General features: G+C 46.9%; 1 protein-coding gene across 2 annotated transcripts in view; it reads left to right on the plus strand.

The window, feature by feature from the left end:
• Trpm1 (transient receptor potential cation channel subfamily M member 1) overlaps positions 1-26517 on the plus strand; it is a 92441-nt gene that overhangs the window by 11295 nt on the left and 54629 nt on the right. For both annotated transcript variants that reach the window (XM_076544225.1, XM_042277506.2), the window contains exons 2-10: positions 7152-7231; positions 10526-10721; positions 12648-12861; positions 13863-13987; positions 15362-15533; positions 18595-18769; positions 19224-19347; positions 20119-20191; positions 20997-21097. In XM_076544225.1, the coding sequence (XP_076400340.1) occupies positions 10719-10721; positions 12648-12861; positions 13863-13987; positions 15362-15533; positions 18595-18769; positions 19224-19347; positions 20119-20191; positions 20997-21097 (987 nt within the window). In that variant the 5' untranslated portion in view covers positions 7152-7231; positions 10526-10718. The remainder of the gene's footprint in view (positions 1-7151; positions 7232-10525; positions 10722-12647; positions 12862-13862; positions 13988-15361; positions 15534-18594; positions 18770-19223; positions 19348-20118; positions 20192-20996; positions 21098-26517) is intronic.

The raw sequence follows: 26517 nt of genomic DNA on the forward strand, positions 1-26517 counted from the left end.
CACTCCTAGGCCCTGGTTCTCTGGGCAGACTGAAAATCAGCATTATTAATCTGCTTAATTTTCAGTTGTGGCAAAATATAAGTTACTCTCAACCTTTTTTATTTTCTTATACTTTTTTTGGTTGAAATACAAAACAATCTGCTTCTTCATGCATCATACACATCTTATTGTATCTTATTCAAAGCTATAGATATTTTGCTAAAAACTTTATTGGAGTATATGCATCCTATGTAACATTGGATTTCCTTTTTTTTTTTTTTTTTTTTTTTTTTTTTTGGAGCTGAGGATCGAACCCAGGGCCTTGCGCTTGCTAGGCAAGCACTCTACCACTGAGCTAAATCCCCAACCCCAACATTGGGTTTCATAAAGACAATTTCTTTCAAATGTATCATGAACTTGGACCGTATTCGCCCCATACTGTCCCTTTTCTCCTGTGTCCCCATTTGGCTCCCACTATCTCCTTCCTCATATACTTATACACTTGCTAGGATGCATGGATAACAAATGTGCTGTCTGTCTTTCTGAGTCTGGCTAATTTCACCTGTGGTGGCATTGACTACACTCATATAACTGTACAGCCAATCTCAATTGCTTTCATCTGGAGGAGCAGAAACTCTGTCCCTATTAAGTAACTCCATATCTCCCCTCCCTGCACTGTGGGCAGCCACTATTGCAGTCCCTGTCTCTGTGAGTCTGACAGCTCTAGGAACCTCGTGCATGTGGAGTCATACGGCATTTGTCCTTCTGGGAGTGGTTTATTTCACTTAGCACAATGCTGCCAGTGATTAGCCATGTGGTAGCCTGTGTCTGAATTTCTTTCTTTTTAAACGATGAATTCTATTTCACTGCATACCTGGCCCAACATTGTGTGCATCAATCTATCCACTGATGGTCACTGGATTGCGTCTACCTCTTGGCTTCTTTCCATGACTTGTTTCTCACTCTTCGGGATATAAACACATAGAATTGCTGGACCCTATGCTAATTCTGTGCTGAATTTTGAAGAATCTCTACACCAGCTTTCCCAATGGCTATCCCAGTCTCCATCTCACCAGCCACAAGTGCTCTGTTTCTTTACCCATGATGGTTATTCCCTGGAGTCCCATCCACGGGTAAGAAGGACATCTGCTATGGTCCATGTAATCTCCAGTGATTAGGGAGGTGAAGTGACTTTCCTTTTTTAACTTGATTTCCTTGGGATTTTACCACAGTGGCAGGAAGCTGAATATGGCATGGCCACCAGTAACAGTACTAGAAGATGTTAGTGATGCTGCCACATACCAAGGGAGTGACAAGAAGCCCAGACTTAGAGCCTGCTGGTGCTGGGGGATACTAGGTATGGGAACTGCCTCATCTTGACTGGGTCACTCTGGGGACAGTCTCTTTTTCTTCCCTGTAAAATAAACCATGCTTATTTTTAGAAAATTAAAAATGCAATATAAACAATGAAGAAATTAGAGAAAAAAAGTCATACACTCCCTACCAACAAGTATGAATTCCCTTCACCCTTTCCCTGGCGGTTTTAACATTTCCTTTAAAAAATGATGTCTTGTAGCATTGATCACAATGGTGGGAAACTGGAAACAGTTGTCTCAGCCAGGGCTTTGTGGGTGTTTGCAATGCACTGTTTCTGACACTTGAAAAGGAATCCAGGACTGACACAGGCTAGGATGTGGATAAACCTGGAAAACATCACACTAAGTGTAAAGAGCCAGGCATGGATGATCATAAGATTCTACTCATCCAAGATACCCATACATGACAAGATCAGTTGTTGCCAGGAGCAGGGAACGGGATGAGCTAGGAAGTAACACTAACAGGTGCATGGTTGCCTCCAATGTTTTTATTCATTTAGTGTGTGTGTGTGTGTGTGTGTGTGTGTGTGTGTGTGTGTGTGTACCACAGTGCAGGTGTACAGGGCAGTTTATAGGAGTTAGCGCTCTCCTTCTACGATGTGGATTTTGGGGACTGCACTCAGATCATCAGGCTTGGTAGCCAGAGCCTTCCTTGCCTGCTGAGCCATTTCATCAACCCACATGACTATTTTATAGGAGCCATGAAAATGTCCTGATGTAGGTGGTGCTGATGGTCATACAATCCCTGACATGGACTAAAAGCGCCCAGCTGCAAGCTTTAAGGAAAATTCTAGGACTCAGGTCTTATACCTCGATTAATTATTCACTTTTTGACAATTTCACAAATACACACAATGTATTTTGCTCATATCCACACCACTACCTTCTTTCATACCCTCCATCTCCTGTTAACTCCCCCCCCCTGCAACTAATCCTCTTCCAGTCTCTCTGTGTGTTGCACACTGAGTTTAACTGGGGTCACTTTTCTAGGAGTGGGTGGGAGGGAAGTCACCAGAGACAGGCAACTTACCGGTCCACACCACTGGAGGACACCTGGCCCTCCCCTGCCTTGAAGATCACCCTCTTTCCCTGAGATGCCCATCTGGGACACTCCCCGGAGTGTCCCCAGGGCAATGTCCCTGGCAAGGACAGAGGAAGCCCTGGCACTGGGAAGGATAGCTGGGACAACTCCTGACATTTCACACAGGCTGGGCCTCGGAGGGACTTTGAACACGAACCACCAGAAATAGGGTCTTCATGCCGTCATAGACACCATATCACTTGAGTCTGACACCCGCTTACAGTCCCTAGACGAAGACAGCCTCACCTTCACTTTCTGGCAGAAGCTCGGCAATGTTAGGGGGCTGCTTTGCCACAGGGACAGAGAGGCCGTGTCTAACTTGAGACACAAGAGCCAGAAAGGCCTGTTGGCAGCAGGCCAGGGCCTCCCCTGAAGCAGAGGGTGGAGCAGGAAGGGATGATTGTGGGTTTTAAGCCCTTGTGCACATAAGCACTCTCTGGCTAGGGAGCCTGTCCGACTTTTGCAATGGAGCGCTTCCCTGGCAAGCTGGTGCTCCCCCGGGTGGGCCTCCCCTGGGGTCCAGGCAAGGGTGGAACCCCACAGACACCTGTAGCGTGCAGGGACACCAGCCAGTCTCCCCGCCTCCTGAAGGCTAAAAGGAGGAGAAGCCAGAAGTCTAGACTCCTCTTACGTGCTAATGCCAACTAGCTGCTCTTCCCTTGCAAGAGTCCGGCCAAGCTCCTGTGTGGGATGAGCACCCGTGGGGAGAGTCTGAGTTGTCTGCTCTAAATATACACATGAAACGAGTGGTTTCTCTGGACCAAACTGGTCCACAAAGCAGCCGTGTCCCTGTGGAGTCTGCTGTTAATTTTGGCCCAAGAAATGGCCATTGCGTAAACAGACTCATGCAGCAGAAAACTAGTGTTTATACTTGGAAGTCGCTTCTCTCGTTTCTGCCAGAGCAAAGTCACACCCTGCCTTTGCAGCCCGCCCATGTCACCCCTGCGCCCAGCCCTAGCCTTCTCAAGAGTGTGTCCTAGCAGCCCTGCTTCCTCCCATACCCTCCCTCTTGGACCACCCTCCTTCAAGTACAGACAAGAAGGTCAAGTTGTTAATGCAGCTTGTGACCCCACATCCCTTGGAACACACACAGACCTGAATGCCAGGGCACACGCACTCCTGGCCCAGCGTCTTTATCCACGTCGTGTGACCGTGCATGTGAGTGTGGAAGCCAGAGCAGGAGGACATCCAGTGCCTTCCTCATGCTCTCCACCGTGTTGCCTTGAACGAAAGGCTCTCACTGAACCGGAAGTTCACAGTTTCTGCTAGGCTGGACAGCCAGGGAGCCCTCAGGACCCACCTGTCTCCGCACACCTCCCTGCAGTACTGGAGGTGCCGACATGGGCCACGGCCATCTTTTTTCATGTATGCTGGCATCCTAACTCAGGTTACCCACTGAGACACCTCCCCAGTACCTTCCCTCCTTGCCTTTCTTACTCCAGGGTGCCGGAAAGCATCAGCAGGGAGAGTCTAGGCACGTGTTGTCTTTTGTTTGTTATTTTGTGTGTATGGGTGTTTTGCCTTGGTGTGTGTCTGTGCACCCTGTGAGGGCCTGGTGTTCAAAGAGTCCAGAAGAGGGTGCTGTATCTCCTGCAACTAAAGTTACAGATGGCTGTGAGCTGCCATGTGGGTGCTGGGCACAGAATCTCTCTCTTTCCACTGGCTGGACATCTTTGGAGGGTGTGACAAGCAGGATGTCTGTCCCCAGGCTGTCTGAGTGTCCTGAGCAGATTCAGGGGCTAGACTTTTCTGGTGCTGAGGGTGTGCACACAGTCTCAGAGTTCACCAAATGGCTCCACTGTCCAACTCACCCTTTCTAATAATAAGTCTCTATGACCTGTGTTTGCAGATGCATAAGTTCACTGTTACTCTTCACACCTTTGATTGATGGGTGCGGAGCTGGTTTTCTGATTCCATCTGCTTCTAAGTATTAGATACGTCCACCGGAAGACACAGCTCTCCTGACCCCCGTGTACTTACCTAATGTGCACATCTGTACAGGTGTGGATTTATGGGTATACATTCGAGCCAAAGGTCACATTCTTTATTGTGATCACTTATTTTCACACTCAGATAAAGCCAATGGGAGTCTTCCAGTGTGGCTCCCGAGATTAGAAGCAAACACTTCCTTACTCCCTGGAGTTACAGGCCCCAGCCCTGGCTTTGTTTCTAAAGGAACCCTGGTCTTGTGAAGGCTGGAATTTAGAAACTAGTATTTGGACACTGGGTATATCTATGGCTGTGTGAATGTTGTTGCTGTTAGACCCTTTCAAGGGATGGATATGACACAATGTATACATGTAGACTAAATTGTGTGTGTGGTAGGCACGTGACTTCACTGGCCCCTGCCTCGTGGGGTCATTGTTATTTAATACCTTTGAGTGGGGCGTGCTGAGTGACTTACTTCTAATGAGCAGAATATGGGAAGGTAATGCAATAAGGCCTCAGACACGAGGTCACAGAGCCCTTAGGCTTGCTCACTCTGATGAGTTCAGCTGCCATGTTGTGGGCCTATGGAGAGGCGCATGTGGCAGGAGATGGAACGAGAGTCAAATCTGTGTGAGTCAGGAAATGGATCCTCCCCAGACCCATCTCTTTAGGAGAGGCCACAGTCTTGCTTACTTGAATCCTTGTGAAAGACCCTTCAGAAGCACCTAACTTATACATAACCACTTCCTAGATCCCCAAGGCTGGATGATAGCTTATTATTGTTTTAAGCTCTAGGTCTTGAGGCACTTTTTAATATTAAGCAACATATAATATATACACCACATCATATAGATGTATGCATGTATGCCCTGTGTCCCCCACGTGTGTATGGAAAGATGGCACATCCATTCTCATATAACCCTACATATCACAGACTATTACTCCACACTGATAATTTCAGTTGGGTCCAGTTCATTCAACTCTTCTCCATTTCTCATATTCGTACTGTTTTCTCCAATAGTGGAAGACCAGCTCCGGCTATCCATAACTTGCTCGTTTCCCTTAGACTTGTCCATTCACAGCTTACACAGAGAACTTCGTCAGAACTGCTCTCTTAGCATTTCTTTGAAAAGGTAATCCAGTTGTAGGAGTTTAGGATTTGTTTGGCCGGCACATATTCCAGATTCTGTGGTATACAGTCTAAGCACCGTGACCTTGTTTTCACAATCAAACAGGAGCATGCTCTGCGAGCTTCTCTGGGAGGCAAGAAATAACGTACAAAGCAGGCAGAGCATGCTACCTTCCAAACAGTGGATGTCTGCTTTGCTGTGGAGCCGGGCTCTAACATTCTGCTCCTGAAGTCTGGGCTAGATGAAGCTTCTACTCACTTCCCCATGTTTCATCCTCTGAACTGATGTGTTCCTGTCAAGGGCACAAAAGCACCGGCTTCCAAGGCCAGCAGCACAATGTTCAAGACCCAGTGGTTCTCAACCTTCCTAATGCTGTGGCCCTTTAATACAGTCATGTTGTGGTGACCTCCCCCCCTAACTATAAAATTATTTTCACTGCTACTTCATAACTGTAATTTTGCTACTGTTATGAATTGTAACGTAAATATTGTTTTGGAGACAGAAGTTTGTCAAGGGAATTATGACACACAGGTTGAGAACCACCGTCAGGCAGTCATTAAATCATTTGGGCACGGGACGTTAGCTCAGTGGTTGTGTGTTTGCCTAGCATATGAAAGGCTTTGGGACTGACTGATCCCCACTGTGTGCATGCAAGTGATTTACACAGACACACACACACACACACACACACACACACACACACACACACACACACACACACACACACAGCTAACGCTCCTCCAGCCAGCCTGGGCAGGTTTTGCCGGGGACCTCCCAGCACCTGCTCGCAGGGATCTGCTGACTCTCCACCTATGGTTTCACTGCTCTGAGCCTCCTCCTCCATGTGAGGTGTTCCTGGTGTCTGAGAACAATGTAACTAGGATAGAGGCATCTGAGCCTTGGCCTTCTCAATAAAAGAAGCCACTACAGGAAGTTATCTCAGTCCTTGTGGCCTGGATGCAGCCTGATGCTGCCCCACCCCCTTCTCCTTGTGCTTCCTCAGCTATCGCCTGCTTCTTTTAGAGGGTGAAGGACACTGTCCTCTGCTTCCCCTCCTGGGAAAGTCTCCACAGCACCCAACACAGAGCCTTGCACAAAGAATATCTTCAGCCGGTAGATGCCAGTGAATTAAGTTCAGTAAGTGGGAAATAGAAATACATGTTTCCAGGCCACCTCTCTTTCAAAACACCAGATCCCTAAACACATGCAACAATGATTGAAACAATCATTCAGATATCTTACGCAAGGCCAAGACCACAGCTCAGCCTTGGGTAAGACATTAGGTTTGATCCCCAGCAATAAAAAAAAGAAACACACACACACACACACACACACACACACACACACACACACACACACACGATAGGAAACTTCCTATTAATGGCATGCTAATTTTTTAAATTACATTGATTGGTTGATTGATTGGTTGATTGATTGATTGGGTGCATGTACTCGTGTGTAATGGTGAGTAGATGGAGCAGAGACTTGCAGGAGTCTGTTCTCTCCCTAGATGTGGGTCCCAGGAATTGAACTCAGGTCATCAGGCATGGTGGCAAACACCTTTACCCTCTGACCCATCTTGCAAGTCATGTGATTTTCTTTCATGAACCCTGGTGATGGCTTATGGAATCTAATTTTCATTCCTTTCTCTTCCAGGGTCAGAAAGCTTGGATAGAGAAAACGTTTTGCAAAAGGGAATGCATCTTTGTAATTCCCAGCACAAAAGACCCAAACAGGTATGTCAGAGGCTATTGTGGAGGCATTATCATCTGAGGCAGGGCTTGTGAGCATGCCTCAGCAACTATTCTTCTCATGTCTGTGGGAGAAGGGCAAAGAGGCAAGGACATGCCAGAATTTGTCCCCACAGGATCCATTAATAAAGAGTCATGGGGCTAATAAGCTCCTCTGTTGAGACGGAAACGCCCTGACAGAGAATTCCTCTTTGCAGCTCTTCCCTGGGCTCTCTCCCAGCTAGATCTTTGAAAGTCTCAGGAAATCTTCTGGGGTGTCTGCAGTCTAACTCCCTAATTTATTTATATGAAAGGAACGTCTATCTCTGGGAAGGATCGGAACAACCGTACCTACAGAACACGTGACCAACACAATCTTTTCAAGTACAGGTGATCATTTCCAAGACAGATCAGAGGCCAAGCTGTGACATAAGCCTTAATATTCTTAAACACGCCAAAGCATGGCCCTCAACCATAATAAGTAAAGTTAGAAATCAATAGAAGAAGAAAAAAAAAAAACTGGTACCTCACAAAGTGAAGATACTTCTCTGTAACCGGTAGATCAAAGCTGAGAACAAATGGGGAATAAAATACTCCAAGACAAATGGGAATAAAGACATGACACACCAAAATGGAGGAGATGCACTAACATGGGCTGAGAGCGAGGTTTGTGCCCATAAACGCCTGGACTAAGAAAGAAGAGAACTTCTGAATAGCCACCCACCAGAAGACGTGGTTAAGAGCAGAGTGGACAGGGAGCAAGCAGAAGGAAGATACCCATGCTTCAAGAGGAAGGAGAGGCCTGTCCGGCCCATGCTGCAGGGCGGAGGGACTTGGGTGGCAAAAGCCAGAAGTTGTTCTTGGAAAAGAACAGGAATCTGTGACTCAATTAGCCAAACTGAAAAGGACCGAAGAGCTAAGATGTAACGGCAGGCGAGAGAGTAACAGGCGGTCTTAAACAGAGATCATCACGAAGCAATACTGTCATTTGTACAACAAATTAGATAATTTGGCAAATTCCCAGAAAGGTACAAACTACCCAAGCTAGCTCAGGGAAGAAATATCCAATGGAAATACACTTACATTAAGTAACGGGTGCGGTCAGGGTCAGTGGTCGAAAGCCTCCCCATTGGTCATTATTAGTAATCAGAACGAGCCCAGGTCCAGGGGGTCTCTCTCTACTGACCTCTGAAACCACTCCAGAAGAATCAACACAGATTCTCCATAAGCTCTGCCCAAAACATGTTGCGGGGGAGGGGTATGATGACAACACTCTGCCGACTAGTTGCATGAAGCCAGTAATACAGATTCCCAGACTGAGACATGAGTGAAAGAAATGAATGAAGTTCTAAGCAATTTGGAAAACATCCCTGCTCAGAGATCCAAAGATGTGTCATGATTAAAATGGCTCACAAAATGACACACAAATTCAACTTAATCCCCAGATGACAGCTAATCTCGATGTCAGCTTGACTCGACTAAGGAACACCTTCATTAGTGGCCCATACTTCTGGGTGTGTCTGTTAGGGTGGTTCCAGAAAGGGCTAGCGAAGGGAGGAAGGTCTGGCCCTGAGTGTGAGACACACCATCCCCCCAGGCCGGGGCCCTGGTACAGCAAGAGAGAGAAAGAGGACTTCTAACACAGGCCTTCTCTGTCTGCGTCCTGGCCAGAGAGGGGACTGGTTCTGTTCCTCCTCCACGGGTCTCTGAAACTGTGGACTAAACCTTTCTTCCTGAGTGTGGCTTCTTTTATTGTTTTATTGAAAAATAAATCTCGGGAGTCAGATATTAGGGAATAAACCTGAAAGATCCACAGAGCAACAGAGAAACAATCACCTCCCTCGCTTCTCTACCTTTCCCCATGGAAAAGGCTGTGCGTCTCTTTGGGCCCCTCCTTATTCCTCCTGAGTGTCCCTCGATCTTCCTCGGAGTTGGCCAGAAAACTCTATGGTCTGCTTTAGGCAGCCGAATGTGGACCAAGGTCTGACTCCATTGGGTTGGTGGTCTCGGAGCTACAACACAAAGGAATCTCCCCCAACACCTCCTTGTCCCGCCTCGGCAGGAACAGAAGTCTAACAACACTGCCCCACCAGAGTGGCTTTGTTATGGAAGTTGGCAATCCAGTTCTAAAATGCACATGAGCTTTTGTAAGACTCCAGACTGGTGAAAAGCACTAGAAGGAAGGGAGGGGGGAGGGGGGAGGAGGGGGAGGGAGAAAGGGGAGGAGGGGGGAAAGAGAGAGGGGAGGAGGGGGAAAAAGGAGGAGGGAGGGAGAGAGGGGAGGAGGGGGAAAGAGAGGAGGAGGAGGGGGAGGGAAGGGAGGAGGGAGAGGGAAGGGAAGAGAAAGGAAGGGAGGGGAGGGAGAGGGGAGGAGGGGGAGGGAGGGAAGGAGGGAGGAAGGAAGGGAAAAGATGGGATGAGGGGGAAGGCAGAAGAGGAAAGGAGAAGAGAAAAGGGAAGGGAAAAAAGAAAGAGGGGGAGAAGAAAGGAAAGGGAAGGAAAGGGGATGGAGAGAGAGAGAGAGAGAGAGAGAGAGAGAGAGAGAGAGAGAGAGAGAGAGAGAGAGAGAGAGAACCCCCAAATATCAGCTCACAGCACACTGGCGAAGTAACCAGAAGGGGAGGAGAGCCCCCCACAAGTACCAAGACATCACTCTGGGCCCCTGCTGTTCTCCCTAAGGGGCATTCCAAGCTTCGGTGCTTCAGGCATGAACTGTGTGTCAGCCAACCATGACAGTGACCAAGGAAACCCTGGGCATGCATGGAAAGACATGCTCAGAGGAGACTAGGAAGGAGCATGGGACAGAGGTTCGCTGAGTTGTGGAGAGACACTGAAAATCAAGATCTGCAAAACCCAAACATGGCTGCTCAGGACAGGACCACTCAACCTTCAGTGCTACTTGGGCAGGAAAAAAGGTTTCACTAAAAAACAGAAGAATCCTGCAGCATTGTAGAATTACAGAAGGCTACTTATCTGCTCCAGAGCTATGGTTGTACTTTGTCACAAAATGTTCAGCAGTGTTCAGAGGGCCCAGCTCCTGTTAATATCCTCAAGACAGCAAACGATGACCACTCATTCATTCAGTAAGAAAGAACAGCCATCCATTGTGTTGTAAGCAGACTGGTATATAAGTAGTGATGGGTCGCTTTTTTGGAAAGAGAACCACAGGGATCACTTCTGTCCCTGATGAAGATAGTCTTGTGGCCCTGGTTGGACCGAGCTCATTCACACAAGCTAGTTGATACTCATGGGAGGGAAGGAAGAGACGCTGCTGATCAGTCTGCTTTGCTCTTCTTTCAGGTGTTGCTGTGGTCAGCTCATTAACCAGCACATCCCCCCATTGCCGAGCGGGGCTCCCAGCTCAACAGGGGAGGAGAGCAAGCAGGTGGACGCGCAGGCGGGGAAATGGTCTGTCAGCAAACACACCCAGAGCTACCCAACAGACTCCTATGGGATTCTCGAATTCCAGGGCGGGGGCTACTCCAATAAAGCCATGGTAAGAGGGGTGATGGGGCACTGTGCACAGGGACCCCGCCTTCACCAGAGCCTGTCTCCTGGCCCCCAGGATGCAGAGACCTGAGTCGTCCTCAGGCTTACAGCTAAACCTTCATAGGCACATTACTGCAAGTCCATGAGGTGAATCTGCGCGGATGGATTTTACATCACTGTAAAGTACACGCAGCCTCCATGAATCTACTCCAAGCTCTAAACCACAAGGCACGCCCTAGCCCAACCTTGCACACACTCTCTATTGCCCCACCCTGGTGTCCTCCAGTGCTTTCTATTGCTATGATAAACACTGTGGCCAAAAGGAATGAGGAGAAAAGGGTTTATTTCATCTTATTTTCCAGGTAACATTTCATCACTGAGGGAAGTGGAGGCAGGAACGGAAGCAGAGACCATGGAGAAGTGCCACTCACTGGCTTGCTCCTGGCTTGCTCAGCCTGCTTTTTTATATACCCCAGGACCACCTGCCCAGGGCTGGCATCACCCACAGTGCCCTGGGCCCTCCCCCATCAATCATTAATCAAGAAAATGCTCTACAAACTTGCCTACAGGCCAGTCTGATAAAAGCATTTTCTCAGTTGAGGTTTCCTCTTTCCAGACAACCCTGGCTTTTGTTGAGTTAATAAAAACAAACAAAACAAAAACAACAACAAAAGAAAACAAACAAACAAAGCCAAAAAACGGTACACCTAGTGATAAGAAAGTTCTTTAAAACAGTAATACTAACCATGGACTTGCCCCCGTCCTTGGCACATGGGGAGCCTCTACAAGCATTTTCCTCTGAAGTCAGCTTCCCTATGTCTTCTCTTCTCAGCTAGCAAGAGGAGAGGAGCAGTCCCTCACAGTTTGCTGTAGACAGGGGATGCTAGCTCCCTTTCTGGCGGGCCCTGCAGTGAGGGGAGGTGCCAGCCCACAATGCCGTGCTGCTGATTCTCAATGCTATTTTTGCGATTTCATTTCATTGGCCCAGCATTAGTATTCAAATAAATCTCAGTTATGTTTCAAATACCACAACACAAAATTTTCTGGAATGGCACTCTATGTATTAGCATGGATACAAAAAGGTAACACACACAGACTCTGACCATTAATTTCTTTTTCACCCTGAGGAGAAGGCTAGTCCACATGTAGGCTCATGACCCTTTCCTACTCACTCAATGATAGCGTTGCCCGACATCCTGGACCATTGTTCTAGCTGAGCCAACTGGGAATTGATTCTTTCAAGGTTAAGTTTGCAAACAAGTATAAGGCACTCAGATGTGTGTGAATGTCAGACAAAAGAAGACAATTTTTAGTACAGTTCCGTACCAACTCTATATGTGGTGTGCTGCTTGGAGTAAAGATACTGTGCTAAATTATTTAAAATATTCATCTTTAAACCATTCAAAAATTCAAATTTAGACAGGCATATTAGCTTGGTCAGCGGATACTACAACACTTTAGATGGGGGGATTTATAAACAGAAATGTACTTTGCACAGTTTTAGAGGCTAAGACGCCTGTAGTCAAGGTCCCAGTTCATCCAGTTTTGCCCCTTGTTTAATAAATGACACGTTCTTGCTGTATGTTCACATACAGAATGAAAGAATAAACTCCATGGGCCTCTGGAACACTGTCCCTTATCCCACCCTCACCACTGCTGCACTGGGATAAAGTTTTAGCATGTGGCTGTCAGGGTAACACAAACATTTGGATCATAGCCCTGGTGTCCTGTGTTTTCCCTTGCTAAATCTGGCCGTCTTTCCCCCAAGTTCCCTTTAGTCACTTGGCTAAAGATTAATGCAGAAGACCCAGGTCACAGAGGGCCTCGAGGCCCTGAGGGAGTTCTTGCTTGAACACATGTGGTACTCATGTTCCCCTCTGATAGGAGAAACAAAACCAAGAGCAGGCGCTGAGCATCACGCATTCTTTTGCAGTATATCCGCGTCTCCTACGACACCAAGCCAGACTCCTTGCTCCATCTCATGGTGAAAGATTGGCAACTGGAGCTCCCCAAGCTCTTGATATCCGTGCACGGAGGCCTCCAGAGCTTTGAGATGCAGCCCAAGCTGAAGCAGGTGTTTGGGAAAGGCCTGATCAAAGCTGCCATGACCACAGGGGCCTGGATTTTCACCGGGGGTGTGAGCACGGGTAAGAGGGGCCCCACCCTTGCTGGGAATCTACACCCCTGGAACTCAACTCAGGTCGCAGAGGGGCTCCTAGTAAGAATGGCCAGGAGATGGGACACATGGACTCCTGATCCACGCTGTAACAAGAATGGAACCTTTATGCAGCAGGGGTTTATTGTTGTTGTGGCTGATCTGCTTACATGGTCTAAACATAATTTTGTTAGGTGGCTTTCCATCACCCAACAGAGACACCTGAGATAATCAGCTAATAAAGGGAAGAGGTTTACTCTGGCTCCCAGTGTTAAAGGTTTCAGCCTGTGGTCACTTGGCCCCACTGCTCTGGACCTGTGGCAGTGAAGTGAAACAGAGAGCGTGACTGGAGCTGCCAGCTCTGCAAGGGCACGCCCAGTGACCCACCAACCACACGCTGGGTCCTTTCTCTTATGGTTTCCACCGCCTCCCAACAGTCGCCAGCCGGACACTAGGCATCTAGCATGGGGCTTTGGGGGACATCTGAGGTCTCAACCTCAGTGGGAATAACAGTGATGGCAGTGAACATCTGAGTCTCTCAGTCGGTGCCATCCTCTGAGCATAGCCATGGACAAGTGTCCTTTTCCATGAGCCAGTCAATACTCATTGTTTCCATGCTTTGTGGGGAAATAAACTGAAAATATATGAGGAATATGACTGGTGGTCTGTCTCCTGCTGTTAGCAGATGCAGCCAAGGACTATGGATGAGATCTCAGTGAATTCCAGCTTTGGATCATAGAAATCTGTAGAGGAACTCCTTGCCCAACTGTTTTGGGGTCTGCTCTTTTTTTCCAACTTCAGGAGTTAACACAGGATCAATGGTTATGTTGAGCAAGGACCTGTGTGGGGTGTGTTCTCTTCGTGAAGAGAACAGGTCTCACCCCTGATCCACAGGGATTATGGAGGCTCAGCTGGCATGTGTCCCTGAAGTTTGTCAGTGGTGATGTGATGTGGCATAGAAGGGCCTGAAAAGTGGCATATGGCTGCTTGCAGGTGTTGTCAGCCATGTGGGAGATGCCTTGAAAGACCACTCCTCCAAGTCTAGAGGCCGGCTCTGTGCTATAGGAATCGCTCCGTGGGGCATGGTGGAGAACAAGGAAGACCTGGTTGGGAAAGACGTAAGTTTTCTCTGAAGACATAAACAACTTTTAAAAATTGAACTCTGTATTTTGAGATCATTATAAATTCATATGTTGTTGTAAGAAATACCAGGGCACACCCTTCACTCATCTCTCTGGTGGAAGTTTCTTGCAAAATGATGGTACAATCAAGACCTTGACATTGATACCATCAAGACACAGAGCATAGCCATCAACCCAAGAAAGCCCCCTGTCTCCTTAAATATCTATACCAATTTCCTCCCATCTCTGCTTCCTCTTTAACACTGACAATCACCAATGTGTTTCATATCTCTATAATGTTTTTGTTCTTTTCGGGATATGGTAGCACATAATATGCAACCTTATAGGGATGGGTTTTTCCAGCCGATGTCACTCTCAGGACACTCAGATTGTCATGTGTCCCTTCCCTCTGATGAATGGTGTTGTGTTCTGTGATCTGGATATGCTACTACAGACTGTTTAACAACTGTCTCTTGAAGAACATCTCACACAGTTTATAGCTGGCCTATTAAAAATAAAGTTGCTATAAAATGTGTGCCCAGAGGACTGGGGAGACAGCTCAGTGAGTGGATAAAATGCTTGTTGAACAAGCATAAGGACTTGAGTTTGAATTCATAATACTCATATATAAAGCCAGGTATGATAGCATGTGACTGTAATCCTAGAAGTCAGGGTGCTAGGGGCTCAGTGTCTGCCGGCCTAGCAAGTCTGTCAGCTCCACGTTTAATGAGAGAGACCTTGTCTTAAAAAATAAGGTGGAGAGCAAATGAGGCAGATGCTCAGGTTGACCACACACACACACACACACACACACACACACACACACACACACACACACACATATCTATGTATATACACCACACAGACACACATAGAGGCACATACAGAGACACTAATGTGTGCTCAAGATTTTGTGTGACTGCCAGTTTTCATTTCTCTGCAATAAATAAGTGTTCAATTATTGGGTTGCCATCATCTAAAGCGGCAGTTCTCAACCTGTGGGCTGCGACCCCTTTGAGTCAGTTTGTAACCATGAAAATACACCCTGCATACCAGATATTTACATTTCGATTCATCACAGTAGTGAAATTACAGTTATGAAGTGGCAATGAGAATAATTGCATGGTTGGGGGTCACCACAACATGAGGGCCTGTATTAAGGGGTCACAGCATTAGGAAGGTTGAGAAGCGCCATTGGAGGAAACAACTTTCTTTCTGTCTTAACACGCTGATTGAGAAAACAGCCTTCAGTGTGTACGGTACAGAAACGAGACCAAGTGTGCATGTGGTACATGTACACAGTGCTTGAGTGCCCTGTGGCTCTTAATATCTAAGTCCTACAGCTTGCATTTGCATCGTGCTTTTCGTTAGGTAACGAGAGTCTACCAGACCATGTCCAACCCTCTGAGCAAGCTCTCGGTGCTCAACAATTCCCACACTCACTTCATCCTGGCTGACAACGGCACCCTGGGCAAGTACGGTGCTGAGGTGAAGCTACGGAGACAGCTGGAAAAACACATCTCCCTCCAGAAGATCAACACACGTAAGTCCCAGGAGGCTGGGGACACCAGCTGCGGACCGGCTCCACCAGAATGGATGCCCGCTGAGGAGGAAGTTAGTCAAGGATGCTGGGAGTCTTGATTCTTGCCAGGTCCATGGACCATGGTCAGACCCTTTGCCCTAGCCACCTATCCTTGTCTTCACACAAGCAGCCATGTGACACTTTGCCCAAGTTCACAAGTTGGTCTGAGAAATACCCTTTGCACTGTTTGTCACGGTGAGGGCGGGCACTGCCCATCATCTTGTCCTCATTCTTGTTTACTGTAGTTATGACTGTTTTTTTTTTTTTTCTTTAATGCTTTATCAGGGAAAAAATTGCTCTCCAAAGACTTAGCATGATTCATCCTATGAACAGATAAGTGTTGTAGGGTCAATAAACATCTCTGTAGGTCTGAGTCTTTCTCATCTTCCAGATGAGGAAGTCCCTGGGCCTGGCTGCAGGGCCATCTGTTTCTGATGGGCACCATCCTTGTTTGGTCCAGTTGGCACAGCTATGAGGAAAGAACACTCACTGCTGGGGTAAATTTGAGGATAAGATAGAGAGAAAGGACTGGCCCCCAACGAGACGAAAGGATGAGAGCTTGTTAAAACGAAGGGAGCTGGCATAATCTCCTGGGACATGGCCATGTGCAAAAACTCTGACAAAGAATTCTTAAATCATCTCACAGAATATTTTATTCTTAACATCACCAGTAATATCTTTTTGCACGACAATCTGGGCCTGGGAAATGGTCATAATGTAAGGAAGCGGTTAGGACTAGGGTGGCCTCCATGAAAGGCTATGGATTGCCAAGAACCAGTCAAAAAATATTTCCACCGATTCTTTGAGAATTTCATACAATTTTTTTTTATATTCACACCGCCCCCCCTCCGCTTCTCCCAGATCTACCCTTACCTCCCTACCCACTGAATTCATGCCCTCTTTTTAAAAACAACTCATTGTGTCCTACTGTGCTGACCATGCACTTACGGGTGTGGGACCATCCACTGGCGTGTGGTCAACCTACGGGGAGTCGGGGCACACTCCTGAAGATAGCTGACTTCTTTCTCACGGAAACCATGCACTTGTCAACCCCTCCCCAGTTCCATGCTGAAATGTGGATCGGCTTGATCTTGCGCAGGCAGCCTCGCTGCTGTGAGTGCGGTGTGGTCCTCAGAATCAGTCCTTGATAAATCGGTTGCATTTGGTTTACACTTTCATTGTTTCCGACTTGTGAGTTCTTCCTGGACCCGTGACTTGTGGGCTTCCCTTTGTCATCCTTTGCCTAGGCCTCTGAGTGGGGCAAGGACAGCAAAGGGGGGCCCAGTGGTCACCCCTACTCCAGAGAGCTCTGGGAGCCTGAGCCAAGAACAAGTTCACCTCTGCTTCCAGAGACGAAGTCACCACGTTCCTGAAGATGTAAGAGCCCAAGCCTGCTTGGATAGGAATATCAAAGACAGAAGCAATGCCATTTCATCCATTTCTTGTTCATGGCCACCTTCAATGCTTGTTTGCTGAACCAAACCTAACTGGAATTCTTTCAGCAGGAGATAACAAAGCTGTTCTAAATACTTAAGTATCAACTTGGGAAAGCATAGCACTTGCCACTTGTAATGTTAATTAGAACTATGGAAACCTGGCAAAACCTGACCAGTGACCCTGAATCCTAACAGGGTCTAAAGCCCAGAACTTCACTGGCCACAGATGGAAAGTATTCAGGAGAGAAATTTAGTCTTTAATTAATGTGTACAGTTTTTTTTCCTAGTCATTATCCCTAAACAACATAGTATAATAACTATTTCCATGCCATTGCATCATTCAGGTATTATAAGTCCTCTAGAGGTGGTTTGAAGCACACGGGAGAATGTAGATGTAGACAATGCACCATTTTACATAAGAGACTTGAGCATCTTGAATTTGGTGTCCAGGGGCATAGTGTGATGTCCTGAAACTAATCCCCAGTAGATGCCAAGGAACAATTATGTAACATGTCCTGGCCAGGCAGGCCTGACATTTCCAGGTAGGCAAATTTGTCATGAAGAGTTCTCTCTCACTCTCTCCCAGTATGATCTCAGCTTCCCAGAATTCTATCACCCTCTACTTCCTAGCGCCTACCCTACTGGCTCTATCACCAAACCTTTGTCTATTCCTAATGTGTTCTTGAAGAGCCCAATTATTTACTTATTTTAAAGCAGAGGCAGACCCTGGAAATAAGTCATTAAAAATGGGCTAATAATGGTCCATGTTTTCAACCCTAAGATAATATACTGGGGCCAGAAGTGTTTCAGACTTCAGAGTTGATGAAATTTTGTCATATTTGCATAATGTTTTCTACTGATTGTCTCCAATCAAAAATATGTTGATGCCTAAAATGCGTTCAGTTTTGGACTTCAGATATTTAGATTGGGCATGCTTAACCTGTACTGCCTTCTCCCAGGCCTTGGTGGCAGTAACCCGAGCATACTTCTCCACGTGTGTGCCTCTTCAGGGTCCCAAAGGCAAATGTGTTCTCATATTCCAGATCCATTGCTCTTCATGAGTCAAGTGGGGCGTCGTTCCTTTTACAATTGCTCATCCGTAAGATGGTGCTTTGAGCATTGGTTTGGCATTGTGATGCCAATACGGGAGATGCCCTGGACTGGCCTAACTCCCCTCTAGCTGCCCAGCCCTCCTTATACTGGATCACTCTCAGAAGACAGCCTCCAGTGTGGGCATTTCACCCCCAGGCAAGGCAGAAGAGGAGCACCCGTATCAATGACTCTTAAAACTCACTCCCAGGTGTCCCTGCGTCAGGTTCTTTACAGGAGTTAGGTCACACGGGCGTGTCGGGGAGCTCACAAGTTTTGAGGTTCTGGAGTTTACAGTGAGGCCATGATATGAAGTTCAAATGCAAGAGCGAACGCAGTCACGCTTCCTCTGACTTAGCTCACCCCTTAGTCCGGCTGCTGGTCAACACTAACGCCACAGGGGGAGCCCTGGGGCTGGAAGCGTGTACTTTTTTGCTGTCTCAGCACTTAAGACAAGTTGGCCATGTTCACACTGGCTTGTTGTGGTTGTGTCGCAGGGCTGGGCCAGGGTGTGCCTGTCGTGGGCCTCGTGGTGGAGGGCGGCCCCAATGTGGTTTCTGTTGTCCTGGAATACCTCAGAGAAGACCCCCCTGTGCCCGTGGTGGTTTGCGACGGCAGCGGACGCGCCTCCGACATTTTGTCCTTCGCACACAAATACTGCGAAGAAGGAGGGTAAGACTGGCATGTGATGAGGGCAAGCTCTTAATGCTTTCTGTTAGGCTGAGGGGGACCATCTGACTTGATCCGCTCAGACATCTCAGAAATGTCTAACTCAGAAGGAGTTTTCTTGATCTCCTCTCCAGTTCCCAAGATCAGTGTGAGGTTCCTGACCGAATCCTCTCTGCCGAATCCTCTCTCTCTCTCTCTCTCTCTCTCTCTCTCTCTCTCTCTCTCTCTCTCTCTCTCTCTTGCAACTTTGTTTTCCCTTATAAGTCTCCCAAAGAGCTAAACTGAGGCTACTTTTTAATGTTGCTTTTAGGCCAGGGTGACTTTTTGTCTCCTGTACACAAAACTCTTCCATTAGCAGTCACAAATCAAAAACATTTGGGTGGGCAAAGCTGTCTGGTTTACGCGGGAATTGCCCTAATTCCCTCGCTTCCTTCTCTCTCCGTCCCCCTTTGAACAGGATCATAAACGAGTCCCTGCGGGACCAGCTCCTAGTCACCATTCAGAAAACATTTAATTACAGCAAGTCACAATCGCATCAGCTGTTTGCAATTATCATGGAGTGCATGAAGAAGAAAGAACTCGTGAGTATCTTGAATTTATTTCCGACCACATTCCACGGGGAGAGCTGTTTCCTTGTCTGGCTCTGCTGTACATGCTCGACGGACTTCTGCATACTTCAGTTGACCTCCCCGAAAGGCAACTTAGAAACTCATTCCCAACTAGCTGCCTGTGTGCACCTGCGGGAGGGAAACAAGCCCACAGAGAGTCCTAGGTGTTCCCAGACCTTAGCAAACATGAGGTGATGTCATACCATGTCTCTCCACTCAGAGATGCAAAACATAAATCAGACTTAAAATCCCTGGGAACAGAGACACGCGACAGCCCTTTAGATGCGGTTGCCAAGTCAAATTCGCTTCCCTTTGCAAATGCAGGGCTCATTTCTCCTTCCTTCCTGCAGCTGTCTTCATAGGGCCCTGGCACCCCTCATTCACTTACAACGACAGAATCAAAGTTCTAAACTCGCAAATGCCCTGTTAACATATTTCTTCTGATTAGACGGGTGTTCACCAGCTCATCTGGCTATTTAGATATTGGAGGAAAGATCCCAGGTCAGCACCCTCCTTCCCAAGGTGGGATAAAGAATAAACTCCAAATCCAGGCAAGGATTCCATAGTAAGAATAACATGGAAACTCCCGGAGACTGAAAACTCTTGTGAATGTCTGACCAGCTCTCTGGTTCACTGCATCACTCTTTGTGTTCAGTTTAAAACAAAACAAAACAACAGCTCAATGCTTCCTCTTGGTTTCAATGTTGCCTTGATCCTGTCTTTCCCCCATTCACCTGTTCCCAGGTCACTGTGTTTCGGATGGGTGCTGAGGGTCAGCAAGATGTTGAGATGGCCATTTTAACTGCCCTGCTGAAAGGTGAGCTTTGGGGAAGTGGCGATTCTGTCTTTTGTCTTCTCAGAGCTGTCTGGCAAGGGCTTTGCCAATACCAAGTGCTCCTTTGCTTCCCATCCTACCAAGGACTTCGGGTAACAGAACCCTGAGCCAGCCAGGTTGCCTGGGGTGACCTCAGCATGAAATGCTGGAATGACCAGACTCTGAGAGAGCTTTTTGTGGGACAGGGTTGATGGGACCCCTGGATGTTACCGACTTGTCAGAGCCGTTTCTATCCATAGCTGTCCTAGTATGGATAGTCTGACTCCTGAGCACTGCACCCCAGCTCTAATGACAGGCTGTGATCAGGAGCTTATGATACCGTGGGGTCTCCCTATGGGAAGTGCATTTCCGCCCTGCCTCTCAGCTAGTCTGGGGACACAGTGACAAGAGAAGGGCCACTACAGACTTGATGCTGCCCTGCACTCTGTGCTACTTCGGGGCTTATGGTCCTTGGCCCAGCCTGGCAGATGTCCGGCAGTTTCAGATTTCTCTCCTTTTCAGATGAGAAAAGAACGAATTGAATTGGTAGATTCTCCTCCATCCCTTCCAGGAAACTATGCCCAGTTGGCTTGGGATGAGATTGCTTCTGGCTTCCTCTCAGGAAACCTTTAAAAAAAAAAAATCAGAGTTCTTAGCTTTGGTGGGCATTTGGGACAAGAAAGGAGGAAGTAGCAGGTGCTTAGTTCCAAACCAGTTCCCCCGGGAAGTCCAAGTTCCCGCCCCAGAGCCTGCCAAACTCAGGTGGTCCAGACACAAGTGAGGACACTCTCACTTCTTCCTTTCCCAGGAACCAACGCGTCAGCTCCAGATCAGCTGAGCTTGGCACTGGCTTGGAACAGAGTTGACATAGCGCGGAGCCAGATCTTCGTCTTTGGCCCACACTGGCCGGTGAAACTTTTTTTTTTTCTGTTGCTTTTGTTTTTGTTTTTCTGGAGACAGGTCTCGTATAGTCCAGGCTGGCCAAGAAGGTGCTATGGAGGCAAGACTGGTCTTGAACTCCTGTCCTTCCAGCCTTTACCTCCCAAGTGCTGAGGTGAAAGGCAGCCGCCACTGTGCCTGGTGGAACGGTTTCCTGTTTAGAATGTTTATTGTGACTTGGCATGGCGCTGTGTTAGTGTGTCCTTGATCATGACATGGATCTCGGGGTTCTGATCTGGGTAATCCATGAGATTACTGGAAGATGTTGCTGTTTAACTTCAAAGAAACAAAGGCCCTCAGCACTGACTCCTCACTGAGCGGGTCTTCCCGAGGAAACTAACCACCAAACCTTTCATCATTGCTGCTAAAAGAGGGCTTTTACTCTTTGAAAGAAGAAAGTAGATCATTAAAATTAACCACAGTGTTTCCTTCCAGGGCACTGAGTTTTCAGGCTGTTTCATGAAACTTTGGGGTGCCTAGAGAACTCCATGTGTTATATATATGATGTGACTGTTGTGTGTGGTATCTTTGTTCTAGTATCTGTGGTATGGTTTAATGTATTGTATGCAACAAGTCTGTGCACAGCATGTGTGCAGCATATGTGTCTTATGATACATGGGTTGTGATATAAGGATGTAGTTTAACATGTGTGGTGTATATGGGTTTATAACATCTCTCTCTCTCTCTCTCTCTCTCTCTCTCTCTCTCTCTCTGTGTGTGTGTGTGTGTGTGTGTGTGTGTGTGTGTGTGTGTGTGTGTGAGCTTGAGAGAATGGACACATGTAACTTTTATGCTTGTCACATCTGTAGAATAGTGTCTGTTATGCATATGCTATATGATGTGTTTGTGGTATGATGTGTGAAGACAGGTGTGTGTGTGTGTGTGTGTGTATGTGTGATTGGCAAGTGTGTGTGTTTTTTGAGGGATATTTTGTATGTTTATGGCTGTGAAAATGTATATGAAAGACACACAGTATGTGTGTGGTTGGAAGATGGTGTGTGTGTGTTGTGGTGTAGGGCAAACTGTGAGTATGTACACACACATACAACCATAAAGAGCACACACATTTAGCATGTGTGGTGAATGACTCAGGCATCCTTAAGACACTCCTTCAATCAAAGCAACTCCTTTGCTCTAAAAGCTAGACCATAAGCCAGTGACAGGCTAGAAAGCCACACAAGGATCCCAAAGGAATGTCAGAGACACTCTTGCCAGCAATAATTGCTCAGCCCACATTTGAAGTTTGAAGCAAACTTTCCTCTTTGTGGGTGTGGTCCATGCCAACCTACATCCCTTTAAAGCTGTGGTACCTACAACGTAATACCCTGTGTTGGGTGTGATCTCACCTGCACAGCACAGATGACTATCACCTGCCTCGTGCTGGGTCTGTTCATCCCCCAGCCCAGAAACAGAATCGTTTCACCCCTATTAGCCCACCTGCTGAACTCCCGCAAGGGTTCTGGCATACACACCACCTGCTACACAAATCCCTCATTCCACAGCTCTGGGGACCGGGTGGCTATTCTAGGGCCAGACAGCAGGCACCCAGGGCCTTGTTACTCTCTTCCTCGTTACCTCTTACCTTGTAGCTTTAGTCTACCATGTCACGACCCTAGTGGCGTTTGTAAGAGTCTAATTATGTCATCACCTGACTTTCCTCGTGGCTGAAGCAAATGCCACCAATAACCTGGTCTCTCTCTAGGCTGCCATTCTTCTCGTTCTCTGGGATTTCCCCCTAACATTCCATTTTAACCTATTATGACATCTAGTGTAGAGTTTCAACAACTAAAGTGTACGATAGTTACATCCACCCATCAGCTGCCCTCTTCTGGACAGCCCCTGAGGCCCCTCCTCAGAAACCCCTTCTCTACCAGCCCAGGCTACAAGCTACTCCTCTGAAGTGGCCCACAGCGCTCTTGGAATGCCGGATGTTAGCCAGAAAGCAGAGTGGGTGAGCTCATCTGAGCAAGGAGGAGCTCGTTTCCTATAGTGGTCACACCCCTTGCGCCTTCTCTGCACCCCACAACTCCAAGGCCAGAAGCTGCAGCAGAGAATGGCCGCCCCTCCACGCTTGCTCAACGTGTTTCCAAAACTGCACACTGACTCACTCATTCAGAAAGCGTTCTGTCTGGGGCTCTTGTTTCATGTGCTGGGGACAAAGACGTAAAGAGAGCAGACTCACGAAAACCTGTAACGCCGGGGGCAGATGTGGGGGTGGGGGATGGAAAGACGAAGGAGGCTGGTGTGGAACAAAATAGCAGACAATTATTGGATTCCAAGTTATGAGGAGCTAAGATAGAAAATGTGCTTGCGTGAGAGAGAATATAGGGCGCTAATTTGTAATGGAATACCAGGAAGGACATTGCTGGAAACATGGAGTGGACACTGAGTGTGAGTGGTGAACAGAGAGATGCTGGCTTCCACCCAGGAGGAAGGGCACCTGGAACAGAAAGAGACAAGAAAGGGATGGGCAAAACAAGCAATGTGAAAAGGGAGCGTTATGACCGGACTACAAAGTGAGAAGGGGGTGACTCAGCTGAAAGCTGGCCAGGCTGTGCACTGCTGATTCCTGCAAACAAAACCCAGGACTGAATGACTGAATGCTGGGACCTAGAAGCTGGGGCATACACAGAATTTTTTTTAAAGCAACATTATTTGTTATCCTGTACCATTTCTGAGGGTGAGGAACTTGGGGGTGGCTTAGCTGTGCAGTTCTGGCTCAGAGGCTCCCATTAATGGAAGCCTGGAGTTTATCCTTGGGCGGTCGGCTTCTTCCACTTAGCACGGTGTCCTCAAGAGCCCTCCACTCTGGATGTGCCATGTGTCAGAATGGCCTCCTTCTTATCTTTCTCTTTCTCCCTTCCTTCCTTCCTTCCTTCCTTCCTTCCTTCCTTCCTTCCTTCCTTCCTTCCTTCCATTCTTTCTTCCTAACTTTCTCTCTCTCTCTCTCTCTCTCTCTCTCTCTCTCTCTCTCTCTCTCTCTCTTTCTTCCTCTCTTGTCTTCTTGTTTCTCAAGATAGGGTTTCTCTGTGAAGTCCTGGATGCCCTGGAAACTCACACTGTAGACCAGACTGGCCTCTAACTCAAAGATCCTCCAGCCTCTGCCTCTCAAGTGCTAATACTAAAAGCATGTGTCACCATGCCTGGCTGTTCTTTCTTAAGACTGAAAAAATGTTCCACTTCAGGCCTAGTGTAATGATGCACATCTTTAATCCTGGCACTCAGGAGGCAGAAGCAGGTGGAGCACTGTGAGGTTGAGACCAGTCTGGTCTACAAAGTGAGTTCCAGAACAGCAGGGTTACACAGGGAGACCCTGTCTTGAGAAAAAAGAGAAAAAAAGAAAAAGTCCTACTTTGTGTGTGTTGGCCCTGCTTATTCATCCATCCATCCATCCATCCATCCATCCATCCATCCATCCATCCATCTATTCATCCATCCATCGGTGAATACTAGCCATCGGGAATGGTACTGTTATGAATGTGGATGTGCAGGTATCCATTTGAGTCTTGCTTAAATTCCTTTGGGAACATATCCAGAAGTGGATTTCTGTCATAATTCACCTAATTATGCAAAATTCTGTTTAACATTTTTGGGAGTCATCATAATCTTTTAAATAACATTTTAATAGTTATATATCTGCAGTCGAAGTGCAAATGCTCTAATTTCTCTACTTTCTCAAAAACATGTACTATTTTCTACTGTTTTTGTTTTTCATAATAGCCATCCTAGTGTGTTAGGATGGCATCTTGGCTGATTTTAGTTTGTGTTTCCTTCATTATCCCTGGTAGTGAGCATCTGTGCTGTCCACTTGTGAAATTCTTTGGAGAAATATTGCACGAATTCCTAAATAGTCTTAATAAAAAATGCTGAAAAATCAGAGAGACAAAGAACAAGCCGCTAGAGAAACTTCTCACCACTGCCGAATCCTCAGGCCAAATAGAAGGCGGGATCCTATCTCTACAAGTCCTCTAAGTCCTTAGCCAAAAGGCCCTACTTCCTGTCTCCTCACACCTTATATGCTTTTCCTCGCCCAGCCATTTTACTTCCTTCCTAGTGCTGGGGTTAATGGCGTGTGCGCTTCCTAAATACTGGAGTCAAAGGCATGAAATCCCAAGTGCTGGGATTAAAGGCCTGTGACTCCCAAGTACTAGGATTAAAGGTGTGTGCCACCACTGCCTGGTATTTATGTTTAATCTAGTGGCTCTGTCCTCTGATCCTCAGGCAAGCTTTATTTGATACACAATAAATCACCACAGAGAAATATATATTCAAGTCTTTTGCTTATTTTTGAATTGGATTTTTGCTGTTGAGTTTTAGGAGTTCTCCATACATTCTGAGCATTAATCCTTTTTCATATTTTTGATTTGCAACATATTACTGTAGATGTAACCAACTGTCTTATTAAATAAGAAACACAGATCCAATGTAAAAGAGAAAGCTGAGAGGTCAGAGCTCAGAGCTAAAATCTTACCCTTCCTCCTGCAGTGCTCCTAGCTTCCAGAAAGAGAGCTATTCCCTGTGTGTATATCTTTAAATAGTCTTTCTGTTCTGCCTTCTCATTGGTTGTAAACCCAAACACATGACTGTCTCGTCACTGCCTGTAAGTACAGCCCTCTAGGTCTTAAAGGCGTATGTCTCCAATGCTGGCTGTATCCCTGAACACACAGAGATCTATGGGATTAAAGGCGTGCGCCACCACTGCCACGCTCTTTCTATGGCTCTAATAGCTCTGACCCCTGGGCAACTTTATTTATTAACATACAATTAAAAATCACATTTCAGTACAAATAGAATACCACCATATATTACCTCATCTTATAACAGTGGTTCTCAACCTGTGGGCCGTGACCTCTTTGGGGGCCACAGATCAGATATCTTGCATATTGGATATTTACATTATGATTTATTAAAAGTAGCAAAATTGCAGTTATGAAGTAGCAACAAAATAATTTTATGGTTGGGGTGTCACCACAACATGAGGAACTGTATTAAAGGATCACAGCATTAGGAAGGTTGAGAACCGCTGTCCTATAGGCTGCCTTTACTTTTTAGAGAGTATCATTATTATCACTATTGCATGTTCTCTCTCTCTCTCTCTCTCTCTCTCTCTGTGTGTGTGTGTGTGTGTGTGTGTGTGTGTGTACACATGTGTGTACATCTGAGTGCAGGTGTCTGTAGAGAGCATTACATATTTTCTTCATCTACTCCAGGCTGCTTTGGGCTGTTTGTTTCAGAAGTACTGGGAGGGGACCATCCATGGCAGCTGCATAACCCTCCAATGGAATATTAAAGTGACCCAGATGAGGAAAAGCATCTGGACCTAGAGCAGAGACAGAAAACAAAGCAAAAACAGGATAAAATTAAGCAGTTCTGGGCATGGAACATGACTG

The sequence above is a fragment of the Peromyscus maniculatus genome, chromosome 1 (genome assembly GCF_049852395.1).
Source record: "Peromyscus maniculatus bairdii isolate BWxNUB_F1_BW_parent chromosome 1, HU_Pman_BW_mat_3.1, whole genome shotgun sequence".
NCBI lineage: Eukaryota > Metazoa > Chordata > Mammalia > Rodentia > Cricetidae > Peromyscus > Peromyscus maniculatus.